We start from the raw sequence: 14411 nt of genomic DNA, 5'->3' as shown, positions 1-14411 counted from the left end.
TTAACCTCAGACAAAGTACCATCTGAATGTTTCTTTTTCCATCTGAATGATCTAATGGATTTATTTTTAACAAGGCATTTGTTAGAAAAGGAAAAGTCACTTTATTTTTAAATATATTTTTATTCATTTCAGAGAGGAAGGGAGAGATAGAAACATCAATGATGAGAGAGAATCATTGATTGGCTGCCTCCTGCATGCCCCACACTGGAAATCAAGCCCACAACCTGGGCATGTGCCCTGACCATGAATCAAATCATGACCTCCTGGTTCATAGGTCCACACTCAACCACTGAGCCATGTCGGCAGGCGATTTAATGGATTTATATAGTTATCTACAATTATCTGGAAACTAAGCCTTTAATATCTTCTTAACTTATAATACTTAAAATATACATATTTGGCTGTTATAAATAGGAAAATATGATTTTACAAAGAACTTACTTGTTCAGGTCTCTTGCTATACCAAAGTCCCCAAGCTTTGCAACCACTCCATTCTTGCTAAGAAAAATGTTCTGTAAATGGAGAAAATGCTATGTTGTTTGAGAGATTTCAAGAAAAAAAAAGATCAGTTCTGTCTTTGTTCTCTCTCTGAGCCATTACCTGTGTTTTTATGTCCCGGTGTAAGATCTTCCTGTCATGAATATGTTTTAGTCCTAGAGAAATCTGCACAAACCAACTCAGAATCTGTAGAGGAAACATAAACAAAACTTGTGAATAGTCTGGTGGTCACTGAAGTATCTTCATAATGATATGCAAAAAGAGGGAAATAACATTGATGTATACATGTTTACATGGATGACGCTAGTAAGATATAAAACCCAAAAAAATGGAGGTGCAAAAAACAATCCAAACATGTTGGTATCAAAATGAACTCCGATACACAACAGACAAAAAAAAAAAGCAAAAGAGAGAGGAGGCAGTTTACAATTTCCATTTTTCTTAATATTAGGTTGCTAACTGCATCAGGGTAGTAGGCAAGCTGCCCTATTTCTTGATAACCCTGGTACCACTGGTTTTTCCTTTTCAATGGAAGGAGTATGCCAAGAGCATAGAACGAAGGAGAAAGAAATGGATAATATGTGAGGTTATTAAATTTTTTCATGAAATACCAATATATGTGTACATAATATAAAAACAAAAAAAAATGTTACTTTTAAGCTTTTTAAGGTGTAATTTTCTTAGTCATGATTTTATTTACCTTAGCTGGTCATGAACCTCTTTAGTAAAATGTATTCTATGCCTATAGAGATTTATTTAAACTATTCTAAAATTTCATTTGTACTTTGTTTACCAAATTGTACAGACAGATATAAACAATAGGAAAAAAAGCTATATTCCAGATACTATGATTCAGTTGTAATTTTAGTTCTCACCCAACAAAGGGAAGCTTAGTTCAAAATTTTGTAGAGAAAAGTATTTTTTATTAAATGTGGAAAAATAATACCTAGATAGAAAGAAAGCAGGGTTTCTAAAAATATGGAATTTAATATACAATGTAAATGAGCATAAGAAAAATGCTTGGTGAGGTTTACAGAGGTTAGAGATACTGATTCATTAATCATTTGTACATTCAAAATGTTACATTTTAATTCGAGGAAGAAGTTATATGGGCTGATGCTCAAAAATGCTAAAATAAAACGAACAAGTGGCCTAAAGAAAGCTGTTGGGCCCTGTCTGGTGTGGCTCAGTTGGGTGGGCATAGTGAGCACTGAGAGGTCATCAGTTTGATTCCTGCTTGGTCAGGGCACATGCTGGGGTTGCAGGCTTGATCCCCAGTGGAAAGTGTGCAAGGGGGCAGCAGATGGATGTTTCATTCTCACACATCAATGTTTCTCTCTCCCTCTCTCTCTAAAAATCAATAAAATCTACACTAATAAGAGAAACATGCAAATTGACCATACCTCCACTATGCCCACAAGCCATGCCCACCAGCCAATCAGGAGCGAGTATGCTAATTAACCCAACCAAGATGGCTATGGCCATGGAGCAAGCAGGAGGCTTGGGTTTCCCTGGCAATGGAGGAAGCCAAACTTCCTACCCACCCTGGCGGGCCCTGGCCTCCGCTCAAGGCTATAAAGTTTCAATTATAGAAGATAAATAAATCCCAACAAAAATGGTGGCAGCCACAGAGCTGGAGAGAGCAGGAGGCTTGGGTTGCCCCTGGCGATGGAGGAAGCCAAGCTTCCTGGCCAGTCCTGGCCTCCACTCAAAGCTACAAAGTTTCAATTATAGAAGATAAATAACTCCCAGACACCAGGGCCTCCGCTTGGGTTGCCGGGGAGCATGGCCGGCCTGCAAACCGCTACAGGCTCCTCGCCCAGGCAACCCCATGCCCCAAGGGAAACCCCACTCTGATCCAGGACACCCTTCAGGGCAAACCAGCTGGCCCCCACCTGTGCACCAGGCCTCTATCCTATCTAATGAAAGAGTACTATGCAGACTGAACATCACTCCAACACACAAGATGGCTGCCCCCATGTGATCAAAGATGGCTGCCCCCATGTGGACACAAGATGGCTACCACAAGATGACCAGCAGGGGAGGGCAGTTGGGGCGGAGGGGGGGCCCCAGGCCTGCAGGGGAGGGCAGTTAGGGGTGACTAGACCTGCATATGAGGGCAGTTAGGGGCAATCAGGCTGGCAGGGGAGTAGTTAGGCATTAATCAGGCTGGCAGGGGAATTTTTAGGAGGTGATCAGGCTGGCAGGGGAATTTTTAGGGGGTGATCAGACTGGCAGGCAGAAGCAGTTAGGGGCAATCAGGCAGGCAGGCAGGCGAGCAGTTGGGAGCCAGCAGTCCTGAATTGTGAGAGAGATGTCCAACTGCCCATTTAGGGGCCTAACCGGGCAGTAGGATATCCCTCAAGGGGTCCCAGATTGGAGAGGGTGCAGGCTGGGCTGAGGGACACACCACCCCCGTGCACGAATTTCATGCACCGGGCCTTCTAGTTCTTTATAAAAAGAAAAAGAAAAAAAGCCGTTGGGCCATTCCTGGGCACTACTTGAGGCAGTGACCTTTTCCATCAGTCACACAAGGCCTGATTGGGATTCTTCTCCATACACACATACCTATCTCCATCAGAAGTACAACTCCCAAGAAATTTCTAAAAGAAGCTTAGAATATAGTAGAAAAATGTGTTTGTGCAAAAAAGAAAATGGAAATCAAGGCCTTTCCTCTTAATAACCAATAAAATGAAATAGCCATTGCTAAGAAGAGCTTCTATCCTCCCTAGCAAAGTGAACACAAATGGTAAAAGGAATAAGAGTGAACCTATAAATATGTCACATTTAAAATGGCCAAGGAATATCTACATTCAGATTTTTTATCTGTGAAAATTTATATCAGGGGCACCCTATATGAGACTGTCCAAAAATAAGATACTATGTTTTCTCAAGCAAACTTCATTCTCAAAGAGATTCAATTTAAGTTCAATTGCAAACATGTTCTAGACTAAATCTATCAAGAATATTGATCACTATTTTGTGATTTGAACTCTCTACCAGAAATCATTCTTCATCTAAACAGTCTACTACTTATGGCATTATAAATTTAATGTCCCCCATATAAATTAAAAGGGAAATTAGAAGTGTTTTTACCTGATCTTCACTAAATAACACTCCCCGTTGTCTATTGATTCTTTTCATGAGATCCCCTCCATCACAATACTCCATCACAATAAACAGCCTGTTGTTCTCTGTAAGAAAAGACATCATTTGGTTCTGGAAGCATTTCAAATATTTACTAATCACTTGCCTTTCAAGTTCTAGAGGATGGAGAATATGACAGAAAAAAAAAAGTAGTATATATATACTTAGCATCAACATGGACTGAATTCTAATTTCACTTCATCACTTACATTTCTTAGCTCTGTGACTCTAAGCAAGTTATTTTAATTTCTCTGTGCTTCATTACCTCATCTATAAAATGGATATAATAATATAAAAATTCCTCTTAAGATTGCTGTAATGATTGAATTAATCCATGTCAGATGCTTAGAACAATGCTTGCACATAATGACATTTCAATAAATGTTAGCTATTATTATTAATACATTCCTGCAAGAGATTAGAAATCCTATATAATAAAGAGGTAATATGCAAATTGACCCTCACACCCTCACATCACAAGATGGCCACCCCATGTCGTCACAAGATGGCCACCCCACGTTGTCACAAGATGACCACCACAAGATGGCCATCCCCACGTTGTCACAAGATGGCCAGCAAGGGAGGGCAGTTGGGGGCGACCAGGCCTGCAGGGGAGGGCAGTTGGGGGTGATCGGGCTGGCAGGGGAGCAGTTAGGTGTCAATCATGCCGGCAAGGGAGTGGTTAGGGGCAATCAGGCAGGCAGGCAGGCAAGTAGTTAGAAGCCAGCAGTCCCAGATTGTGAGAGGGATGTCTGACTGCCGGTTTAGGCCCAATCCCGATCCCACCAGTGTACAAATTTCATGCACCGGGCCTCTAGTCTGATATAAAATAGCAGCTGTCTTTCCCAACACTCCAGGAAGAATAAAAAAATCCTGTTTTTAATTTGGGTATAAACTTTTATTTATATGACACTTATTCAACCATGTTATTAAGTACAATAAAACTTTTCTAACTGACCTCTGTCTGGCCTTCTCACTAGATTCATGGGCACACTCTATCCACTATATTCGCCCATTCAAGGTTACCACTGGTGGGCTATTAGACTGTAGTATACCCAGTTCCCACTGCTCCCACTGATGGAGATCATTGTGCTTGTTCCCAAATCTGTTTATGCCCATTATACTTATAATTGTTACATAACTGATAAAACGTTAATGAGAAACAAAAGATGTGATTATTTCTACACAAACCACATTGAATGCTTTGGAGGACTCAGTAAGTGAATAGCTAAAAAAAAGCCATTGACTTAAATGTTGAATGGGACAAGTGGAAAATAACTGGGACAGCTTTAAAAGGACTGTGCACACAGAGTACCTGTAAATTCTTACTCAACCGTAAAGAAAAGAAATTGGAAATTATAAGTGAGGGTAGCCTATGTAAAAAAGAGTATTCAGTTTTCCAATCAGAAGACTCATAATGTGCTCTTGCCTCATGCTTTTGCAGTGGCTGTTCCTCTTGCCTAAAAAGCTCTCCTCCTGACATTAGCATGACTCTTCAAGTCTTTGTTCAATGTCACCTTCCCAATAAGGCCTATCCTGACCATCCTATTTAAAATTGTTCCCTCCACTCCTGCCTCACCCTATCTTATTTTCCCACAGCACTTATCACCTCTGACATACTATTTAAATTGTATTTATTATGTTTACATTTATCGTCTGTCTTTCCCCACCTTTCCCCCTAAAAGATGGGGTAATGAGGCACAGAGAAATTAAAGTAACTTGCTTAGAGTAGTATACCCAGCCCTACAATTACAGAGCTAAGAAATGTTAGTGGTGAAATGAGATTAGAATTCAGTCTATCTTGATTCTAACTATATATATACTACATGTTTTTTGTTATATTCTTCATCTTCTAGAAAGTTCTAAGATGGCCCCAGTGTGCACACCTCTATAACTCCTTCGCCTGGAGTGAGGACAGAACCTGTAAGTATAATGGGATATCACTCCCAGAATTCTGTTATGTTAACAAAGGGGATTTTTGCTGATATAATAAAAGTTAGTAATTAGCTGATTTTGAGTTAATAGAAAAGATTATACAGGTGGGCCTGACTTAATCACAGAAGCCATTTAAATCTGGGTGTGGGGTCAGAGGCAGAGAGAGTGAGAGATTCCAAGCAGGAGGAGGTCTACTAAAGGGCCACCTGGCAGAAAAGAGAACTTGGCCTCTAGAAGCAGAGAACTACTTCCCAGGTAACAGCCAGCAAAAAAGCAGACACCTCAGCCCTACAATTACAAGTAACGGAATTCTGCCAAGAGCCTGAATAAGTGTGGAAGAGAACTATGAGCCTCAGATGGGATGGCAGCCCCAACTAACATCGTTTTTTGTAAATATTTTATTTTCTGGACAGTTCCTTTGAGAATGATAGGCTTGGGATATTCTTTTTAAAAATATATATATTTTTTATTGATTTCAGAGAGGAAGGGAGAGGGAGAAAGAGATAAAAATACCAATGAGGAGAGAGAATCATTGATTGGCTGCCTCCTGCACACCCCACACGGGGATTGAGCCCGCAACTTGTGTATGTGCCCTGACTGGAAATCCAACCTGTGACCGACTGGTTCATAGGTCAATGCTCGACCACTGAGCCACACTGGCCAGGCCCAACTGACATCTTGATTCAACTATGTGAGACCCTCAGTAGAGAATCCAGCTGAGCCAACCCCAGACTTCTGACCTAGAGAAACTGGAGGATGCTAAGTGGGTGTTGGTTTAAGGTACTAAATTTGTGGTCATTGTTATTCAGCAGCAACAAACAACAGTGTAGAAATTTTTGCCTATTTTGTTCACTGAAATATATCCTCAAGACCTAAAACATGCCTGACATATAATAGGTACTCAATAAATATTTACTGAAGGAATTTAAGTGGAATTAGTTTAGCCTTAGGAACATCTCACCACATTTTACCTATTTTTTTGTATGTTGCTTCAAACCTGTGAAACTTCCATACTCTCTACAAATACTTAATGAACCAGAGCTGGAATTCTTGTGTTCAGAAATAAGTTGTCTGAGGGTAAACAAAGGCTTTCTTTATCTACACTGTCTAGTAGGTGCTGTAAGGACTTCTAAAACTTTCAGATAAGCTTGGAGTTTCAAGACCCAGCATGATTTCCAGGCAAACCCAAAAGCATCACAATAACTAAACACAAGGATGCTCTAATTAAAATAAAAAAAACAACAAAAAAACTCTCATAAAATGTAAACGTATAATATAAACAAACTCAGCAAAGGTTATTTACACCATAAAAATGACCTCTAATTTTATAACAGTATCCAGGAAAATACTGTCCTCAAATATCCATTTTGCATGGTATGAAGAAATACTCTAATCTATTAACGTGGTCCAGTCCATTCACTCATTCAGCAAACATATACTGAACACCTACTCTGTGCTAGATGCTGAGGATCAAGTGGTGAGCAAAAGGATCCATTAAAAGGAAGACAAATATTAAACCAGTTCATAATTTCCTATCTAAATAGACATATGCATACAAGTACAAAGTGCTAGGCAAGATCAGGAAAGGGGGCTATAATTTGAATTGTGATCTCAGAGAAGGCCCGAGGATGAGTAAGAGGTAGCCAGATTTGGGTCACAGTAATAACCCAAAGAATGAGGAAAATAAAGATCATCTTATGGTGTTGGTATTAGGAATCAATGGACAGAAATGAAGGCACTTTATTTAGAGGCTGCCCCTAAAAGTTTTTAATATAACTGAATTCCCTGTGTATGTGTACTACTCAGCGCCTAGGAAGACCTCAGAAGAGTTTTTTTAAATACCCAGTTGTTGAAGAAGGTTGCATGCAGAGAGCTAATTTGAATGCAGTGATTTTCATTTATGAGAAACATAATGTAAAAGCTCAAAATATAGTATCTATGTTTATTTATTGATTGATCTTTAGCACCTGATGGTGCTTGAAGATACCTAGGTAGCATTCCAGTCCATTAAATACTTACGACCTGTGAATCTGAGCACCCTCAGTGCCAAGTACTGACTTGGGGAATGCCCCATGGTGAACTTTGGCATGCACAGCCCTCTGACAGCCTATAAACAACGGGCACACTGAATATGTGTTTATTGTCTGACGCTTCCCAATAGGATGCGAGCTCCATGAGGACAGAAATGTTCAGCTGCCTTGTTCACTGCTCTGTTCTTGGCACCTAGAACAATGCAGTAAGCACTGGATAAACATTTGTTAACGTGAATAAATGATTTCTGACCACAGTTCTTTTCATGATTATTTGATTGCTTGCTTTGTGTTGTTCCTACCTTTGAAATAGAATGATGGATAGAGATAGAAATGACCTTGTATTCAGGTATGCAAATGAAGGGATTGCTTCCTTATAGTTTTCCTCTCTATTTTTGCCACTTGCTTGGCAATGGTGCATAGCTATTTGCTGCCTCTCTGTAAGAAGACTATACAGCCCACCCATTGCCACAGGGTGTTCAGGGCCTCATGTGGCCAAAGTATCCTCTTTCCCCTTCACTCCATTATCAAGGTTAACTGCATGGCTGCATTGCAACAGGAATGTGAATCCATAAGGAAAATGAAAGCCATGCCACATCCTAGCAGGACTCCAAACTGATGATGTGGGGGTGCTCTTTTCTTTTGCTCAGAACAGTATGCTCCATATCCGGGCTGCTTATTCAGCCTGGACCCCAGAATTAAGGCCCCGTCCACCCACAGACAATATGTCACGACTGAGAGATAGATGTGAATTATTGTAGGTCACAGAAATTTGGGTGCTGTTCCTGCAGCAAAGCTAATATACCAATTATTAACTATTTGAGGGAGTAAGAATTAAGGAGAGATAAAAAAAAAAACGTAGGAAAGCTGTCTATAAAAATTCACTAGTGAAGAAATAAAGATTATGTCTCAAATGACAATTTAAATAAATGGGAAAATGAGTCCATTCCCAAAAACTATACACAGTTCTCAGGAACATATCTTTTACAGAAGTCTATGTGCTGATACTTTATTAAACACTTTAAGAATGCTAGAAAGTCAAACCTTGAAACGAACTGAAGAAGGCTACAATGTTAGGATGTTTCATCTTTGCCAGAAGAATGACTTCTTTCTTTGAAGCTTCTTTTTCTTGGATGGGCATCTAAATTATATTAAGAGACAGAATAGTCCGTAAAGATAACTTGCTGTCAAAAACATGCTTCCTGCTCACTCCTATCGTAACAGTGGGAGTTGTAACCCATCTCACCATTCTTTTGACATTGTTTCTGTAAATGCTATTCTGACCAATAGGTAGCTTGTAGATAAACAGCATATTTGTATAAGAATCCTAGGAACTAACTTCAGAAGATGCAGGCTTCAACCTTCAGCCATCCCAGTTTCAGGAGATTTGCTGACCTTCAACAGTAAAACCAGAATAATGAAGACCAGGATGATATACACCAAACCATCACTTGACCAGTTTCAAGATCCTTTTTGGAATGGACTGTACTGGTCTGCACATAGAGAACCTTTCAACTCCCTACCCTTGATCTCTTTGTTCTGCTTTCCCTCCCCTGCCATATAAAAATTTTTGCCTGCAATGAGATTTTGAGATGGGCTTTGCAACAAGAGTCCCCCATCTTCTCAGGTGTCCGGCACTTGAATAAACCATTTTCCTTTTTCACCAGCATCTGTCTCACAAGTTAAGTTTTCATGGCGACAGTCAACCGAACCTTGGTTTCAGTTACATTATCTAAAATTCTCCAGGATTTCACTGGCTTTTAGTGGCACTTCTGAAACCAATCTCTCAACATCAGAAAACAAAATTTCTAGAATTAGGACTATATCTAATCAATGGTTTATCATTGAAAACCATAAGCAAAAAAAATAATGATTTCTGGTGAACTTTTGCTGTATTAAAATTTCAGTTGGATAAGAAAAAGCTGAGGGAGTTCATCACCACTAAACCAATATTACAAGAAATGTTAAAAGGTCTTCTTTAAGAAGAAGAAACTATAAATAAAATATCACAAAGAAAAAAATTTCACTGACAAAGGCAAACACATAATAAAATCAGTGGAACAACAAACACTAAAACTAGTACAAAAGTTAAGGATACACAAAACACACACAAAAGAAGTAAAAAATAATGACAAAAACATAAATGTGAAGGGGGTGAGTAAAAACGGTAGTGATTCTAGAATGTGTTCAAACTTAAGCAACCATCACCTTAAAATAGACTGCTAAAAACATAGTGTGGTATATAAGAAGCACATGGTAACCACAAATAAAAAATCTACAAGAGCCTTAGCCGGTTTGGCTCAGTGGATAGAGCATTGGCCTGTGGACTGAAGGGCCCCGGATTCAATTCTGGTCAAGGGCACATGCCTGGGTTGCTGGCTCAGTCCCCAGTAGGGGGCATGTAGGAGGCAGCCAGTCAGTGGTTCTCTCTCATCGTTGATGTTTCCGTCTCTCTCTTCCTCTCTGAAATCAATGAAAAAATATATTTTTAAAAATCTACAAGAGATATACAAGAAATAAAGAGAAAGGAATCCAAATACAACACTTAGGTGAGTCAACAATGTAGAAGAGAAGAAAGCAAGAGAATAAGAAGAGAGGAGAGAACTATAAGAACAATCAGAAACAATTAATAAAATGGCAATAACTACATACCTATAAATAATTACTTTGAATGTAAATGGATTAAGTGCTCCAATCAAAAGACAAATGGAGCCCTGGCTGGTGTTGTTCGGTGGTTAGAGCATCCAGCCCACACACAGAAGGGTTGCGGATTCAATTCCCAGGCAAGGGTTCATTCCCTGGCCCTGGTCTGGGCGCAGGCAGGAGGTAGCCAGTAGCAACCAGTTGATGTATCTTTCTTACATCAATGTTTCTCTCTCTCTCTCTTCCCCTATCTACCTTCCACTCTTTCTGAAAAGCAATGGAAAAAAATATCCTCAGGTGAGGATTGGAAAAAATGGTTTTATTCTTCTTAAATATGCACTAGCTTAATAATAGAACCGAAAGTATCTATACATATAATCATTTACCCAGTAAGAATTTACTGAATACCTGCTGATGTAAAGCATTATTAGGTGCTGTGTGGAATATCAAGACATATGAGACATGGATTCTGCCTGCAAAGAACACACAATTTAAGAAGAGGGAGAAGACACAAAATAAACAGCTAAAGCACATCAAAGTGAAAGGAATTTTAGGGACAAAATAGGCAGGCTTAGGCAGTCTTAGGAATAAAGAGGGTCCATGGGGGAGGAATGCATAGGTGAGGACTTGGAGCCACCAGAAAGCATACACTCACAGAGAATAGAAAAGTTCCATAGGATAAGGGGAGAGGAAGGCATATATTCACAGAGGATAGAAAAGTTCATAGGATAAGGGGAGAGGAAGGCATACATTCACAGAGGATAAAGAAAAGTCACAGAGTATGGGGAAAAAGGAAACATTTTCACAGAGGACAGAGAAATGTTGACAGATGCTGGAAAGAGGGAAACACATGTTCACAGGAGATAGAGGAATGTTGCAAGGGGGAGCAGAAGAAGGGACACCATGTGGGTTTTGGACTTTGAAGCTGATATTCTGTAAAAGAGTGACCAATTAGAAAAGCACAGGGCCATAAAATGGAGAAGTGGGCCAATTAGAAGGGAGTATGAAGAGACAAAGAACTACAGCATCTATAAACCTTAGAAAAAGGGGCTTAGTGAGTTACCCCCTTGGGGACCCCTCCCTACATGGGAGTCTGTATTTGCTTCCAATAAGTTTCCACCCTTTTACTAACAAGTCTTTTTTAGTCCAAGAATTTTATTCTTCAAACTTCGTGAGGCAAGAACCCACAAGGGGGGGTTCCACTCTCTGAACCCCATGTTTCAAAAGTATAAAGCAATCAGTACCACAACAGCAGTACTGATAAAAAGCTGTGGAGTTTACAGAGAAAGAGAGATTAGTATTTAGAGTGGGAAGGCCCTGAAAAGTATCCTGGGGCTCAGGCGTGAACAAGTGGAACCTTGATGGCTGGAGATGGGCAGGCAAAGACCTTCTTGGAAGTAAGAACCCCAATGGAAGAGCAAAGAAGCTGGAGTGAAAAGGAGTACATAAAGGGGAGATTGGAAATGGAATGTGGGAACAAATTAGAGTGGGGGTCAAAACTAATCTGAAGAATGAAACAGTATAAAAGTACAAGGCAAAAATTACTAATAATCCCACATTCCACCTAGAAAATAACAAATATGTCTTTTCCTCTTTTTATGTATGTGGTTGCACACACACACACACACACACACACACACGCACACACCGAAAATGTATAAATTTTTACAAAGATTGCATCATTCTACATATACTATTTTCTCAATTAGTAAAAGTTGTATTTTTTTTTTTAAATATATTTTATTGATTTTTTACAGAGAGGAAGGGAGAGGGATAGTTAGAAACATAGATGAGAAACATCAATCAGCTGCCTCCTGCACACCTCCTACTGGGGATGTGCCTGCAACCAAGGTACATGCCCTTGACCTGAATCGAACCTGGGACCTTTCAGTCTGCAGGCCGATGCTCTATCCACTGAGCCAAACCGGTTAGGGCAAAAGTTGTATTTTCCACGTCAATACTTCACCTACAACATCACTTCTAAGAACCTCTTAGATTTACATAAATTACTTAATCAATCCCCTACTGTTGGACATTTGAAATGTTTCATAACTGTCTGTACATCTCTGGATATTTCCTTGTAATATACTCCCAAAAGTAGAACTAAAGGATCCTAGCAAGTGTGCTTTTAACCTTTTCTTTTTCAAAATGAAGTTGGCTTTTTCTGCTTATACAAATAATGCAATTCATAATTTTAAAAACATAATATATATTCCATATTAAACTTCAGACAGTAGAGAAAGAATGACAGAGATGAAATTCCAACACACACACACACACACACACACACACACCTTGTTGTGGCCTGATATTTTTTCATCTTTACAACATATTGTGGACCTTACTCCTTGTCTGTAATACAGACAGGGAATGGTTCCTTCCAAGGCTTTGATACATCTGGATAAATTCCCCTCAGGGTGCTACCAATCTGTTAGGACTGTAGGGCAATATAATTCTTAACGGCCATTTGCAAGCTTCCTGCCACAGGAGAACAAAAGACTCGGAAAAACTCGATGGACACTAGGAGTCAGACCATACAAGGAATTGAACCTGTCCTGATGGCACACTTGCATTCTGCCTGCAGTCCAAGCTCACCAGCTCAGTCCCCAAACCCACTAAGGACAAGCTTCCTGCCAGCGACCGCATGTACTATAGTAAGGATGAAACTCCAGCTCCTAGGTGCCGCCATCATGGACACAGTGTCCCCTTGGCTTGGTGCTGTGCAACCTTTCCCTTTGGATGTCCTATCCCACACCCCTTCCCTTAAGTAAATTCAATTTGACTTTAATCACTGTCTGAGATGGCTGCTTAGCCTACCCGTGCACCACCATGCTAACCCACCATGCTCACCTTTCACAACCCACCTTCCCATCAGAGAATAAGAGAGTGACTCCTTCCTCCCATTTTTATATTCTTTTTAGTCCTCCCCAAATGCATAAACAAAAGGTGGTATTTATTTACATTAATTAGTTTACAAATTAATTTGAAATTGTTATGGGTTATGTCTTCACTTATGGGTTTTGTTTTGTTTTGTTTTATTTATAAAAACTAGCACCTTTTAGTCAACACTTGCAAATATTTTTTATATTTTGTGAATTTCCTTTCAATTTATTCGTGGCGGTTTTTTTGTCACACGGAAGCTTTATATCTCTATGTATTCAAACTTAGCCATCTTTTCCTTTACAGTTTCTGTCCCAGTGAAGGTTTGGGGACATAACTGGACCATTATCAAAATTGTGCTATATGAAAGCTGGAGCCTTGAGAACGCTACTGACTGATCCAAGGAACCCAGGGCATGAACAAAAGGAATTCAAGGTCAAGGAAGAGAAAGAATCAACAGTATTTAACAAGAAATTTCATCTGGGAATGTTACGGGGCAGTGAGAAGCTAGGAAAATTCCAGGGCAAGTGGAATAGGGAAACTAAGACAAGAATGTTAAAACAAGGCCAAACCGTGTGAACAATTTGCAACCAGCTTGTAAACTGCAAGACTGCAAGCCCTTACCTTTCCCAAGGACAGCTTGAAAGCAAATGGTTAATGACTCTCCAACTAAAAAATGCAGGAAAGAAGGGCGGGGGGGGGGGGGGGGGGGAGAAATAAAAGGGCTGTTTTATTTTATTATTTTTTAAATATATTTTTATTGATTTCAGAGAGGAGGGGATAGAGATAAAAACAACCATTATGAGAGAGAATCATTGATCATCTGCCTCCTGCAAACCCCTACTAGGGATCAAGCACGCAACATGGACCTGTACCCTAACCAGGAATGGAACTGTAACCTCCTGGTTCATAGGCTGATGCTCAATCACTGAGCCACGGTGGCCGGGCAAGGCTGTTTTATTTTTTACTCCCCAAACAGAGAAGCCAGCAGTTTCAAGGTTGGCAAGATAAAATTGCCAGGTACTTCTTATGAATTCTGGGAAGGCCACAACAAAGTAAAAAGGGATCTTGAGAATTAATCTGTACCAAGATATTCAGCAGAAGAATTTAGAAATCTATAGACAAGAGGGTATATAATGCCATGAACCCCCACCAACTCGCTCCTCATATTAGCTGAGTGATGCTCATCTGCGCTCTGAGCCAGATGAAATAGATTTGCTTGCTTTGCTTCTTTAATAATTTTGTTTGCTTTAATTGCTTTAATAATTGGCTTTATCA

At 39.8% G+C, this 14411-nt stretch overlaps 1 protein-coding gene across 1 annotated transcript in view; it reads right to left on the bottom strand.

Annotated features, from left to right (window-relative positions):
* NEK5 (NIMA related kinase 5) overlaps positions 1 to 14411 on the bottom strand; it is a 75548-nt gene that overhangs the window by 58687 nt on the left and 2450 nt on the right. The window contains exons 2-5 of the mRNA XM_054719777.1: positions 8655 to 8751; positions 3595 to 3692; positions 601 to 684; positions 442 to 512 (exon numbers count right to left, since the gene is read on the bottom strand). Coding sequence (XP_054575752.1) covers positions 442 to 512; positions 601 to 684; positions 3595 to 3692; positions 8655 to 8751 — 350 coding nt within the window. The remainder of the gene's footprint in view (positions 1 to 441; positions 513 to 600; positions 685 to 3594; positions 3693 to 8654; positions 8752 to 14411) is intronic.

Source organism: Eptesicus fuscus, chromosome 8, assembly GCF_027574615.1.
Source record: "Eptesicus fuscus isolate TK198812 chromosome 8, DD_ASM_mEF_20220401, whole genome shotgun sequence".
NCBI classification, from domain to species: domain Eukaryota; kingdom Metazoa; phylum Chordata; class Mammalia; order Chiroptera; family Vespertilionidae; genus Eptesicus; species Eptesicus fuscus.
The sequence above is the reverse complement of the archived record's forward strand: the minus strand, read 5'-3'. Positions and strand labels throughout refer to the sequence as shown.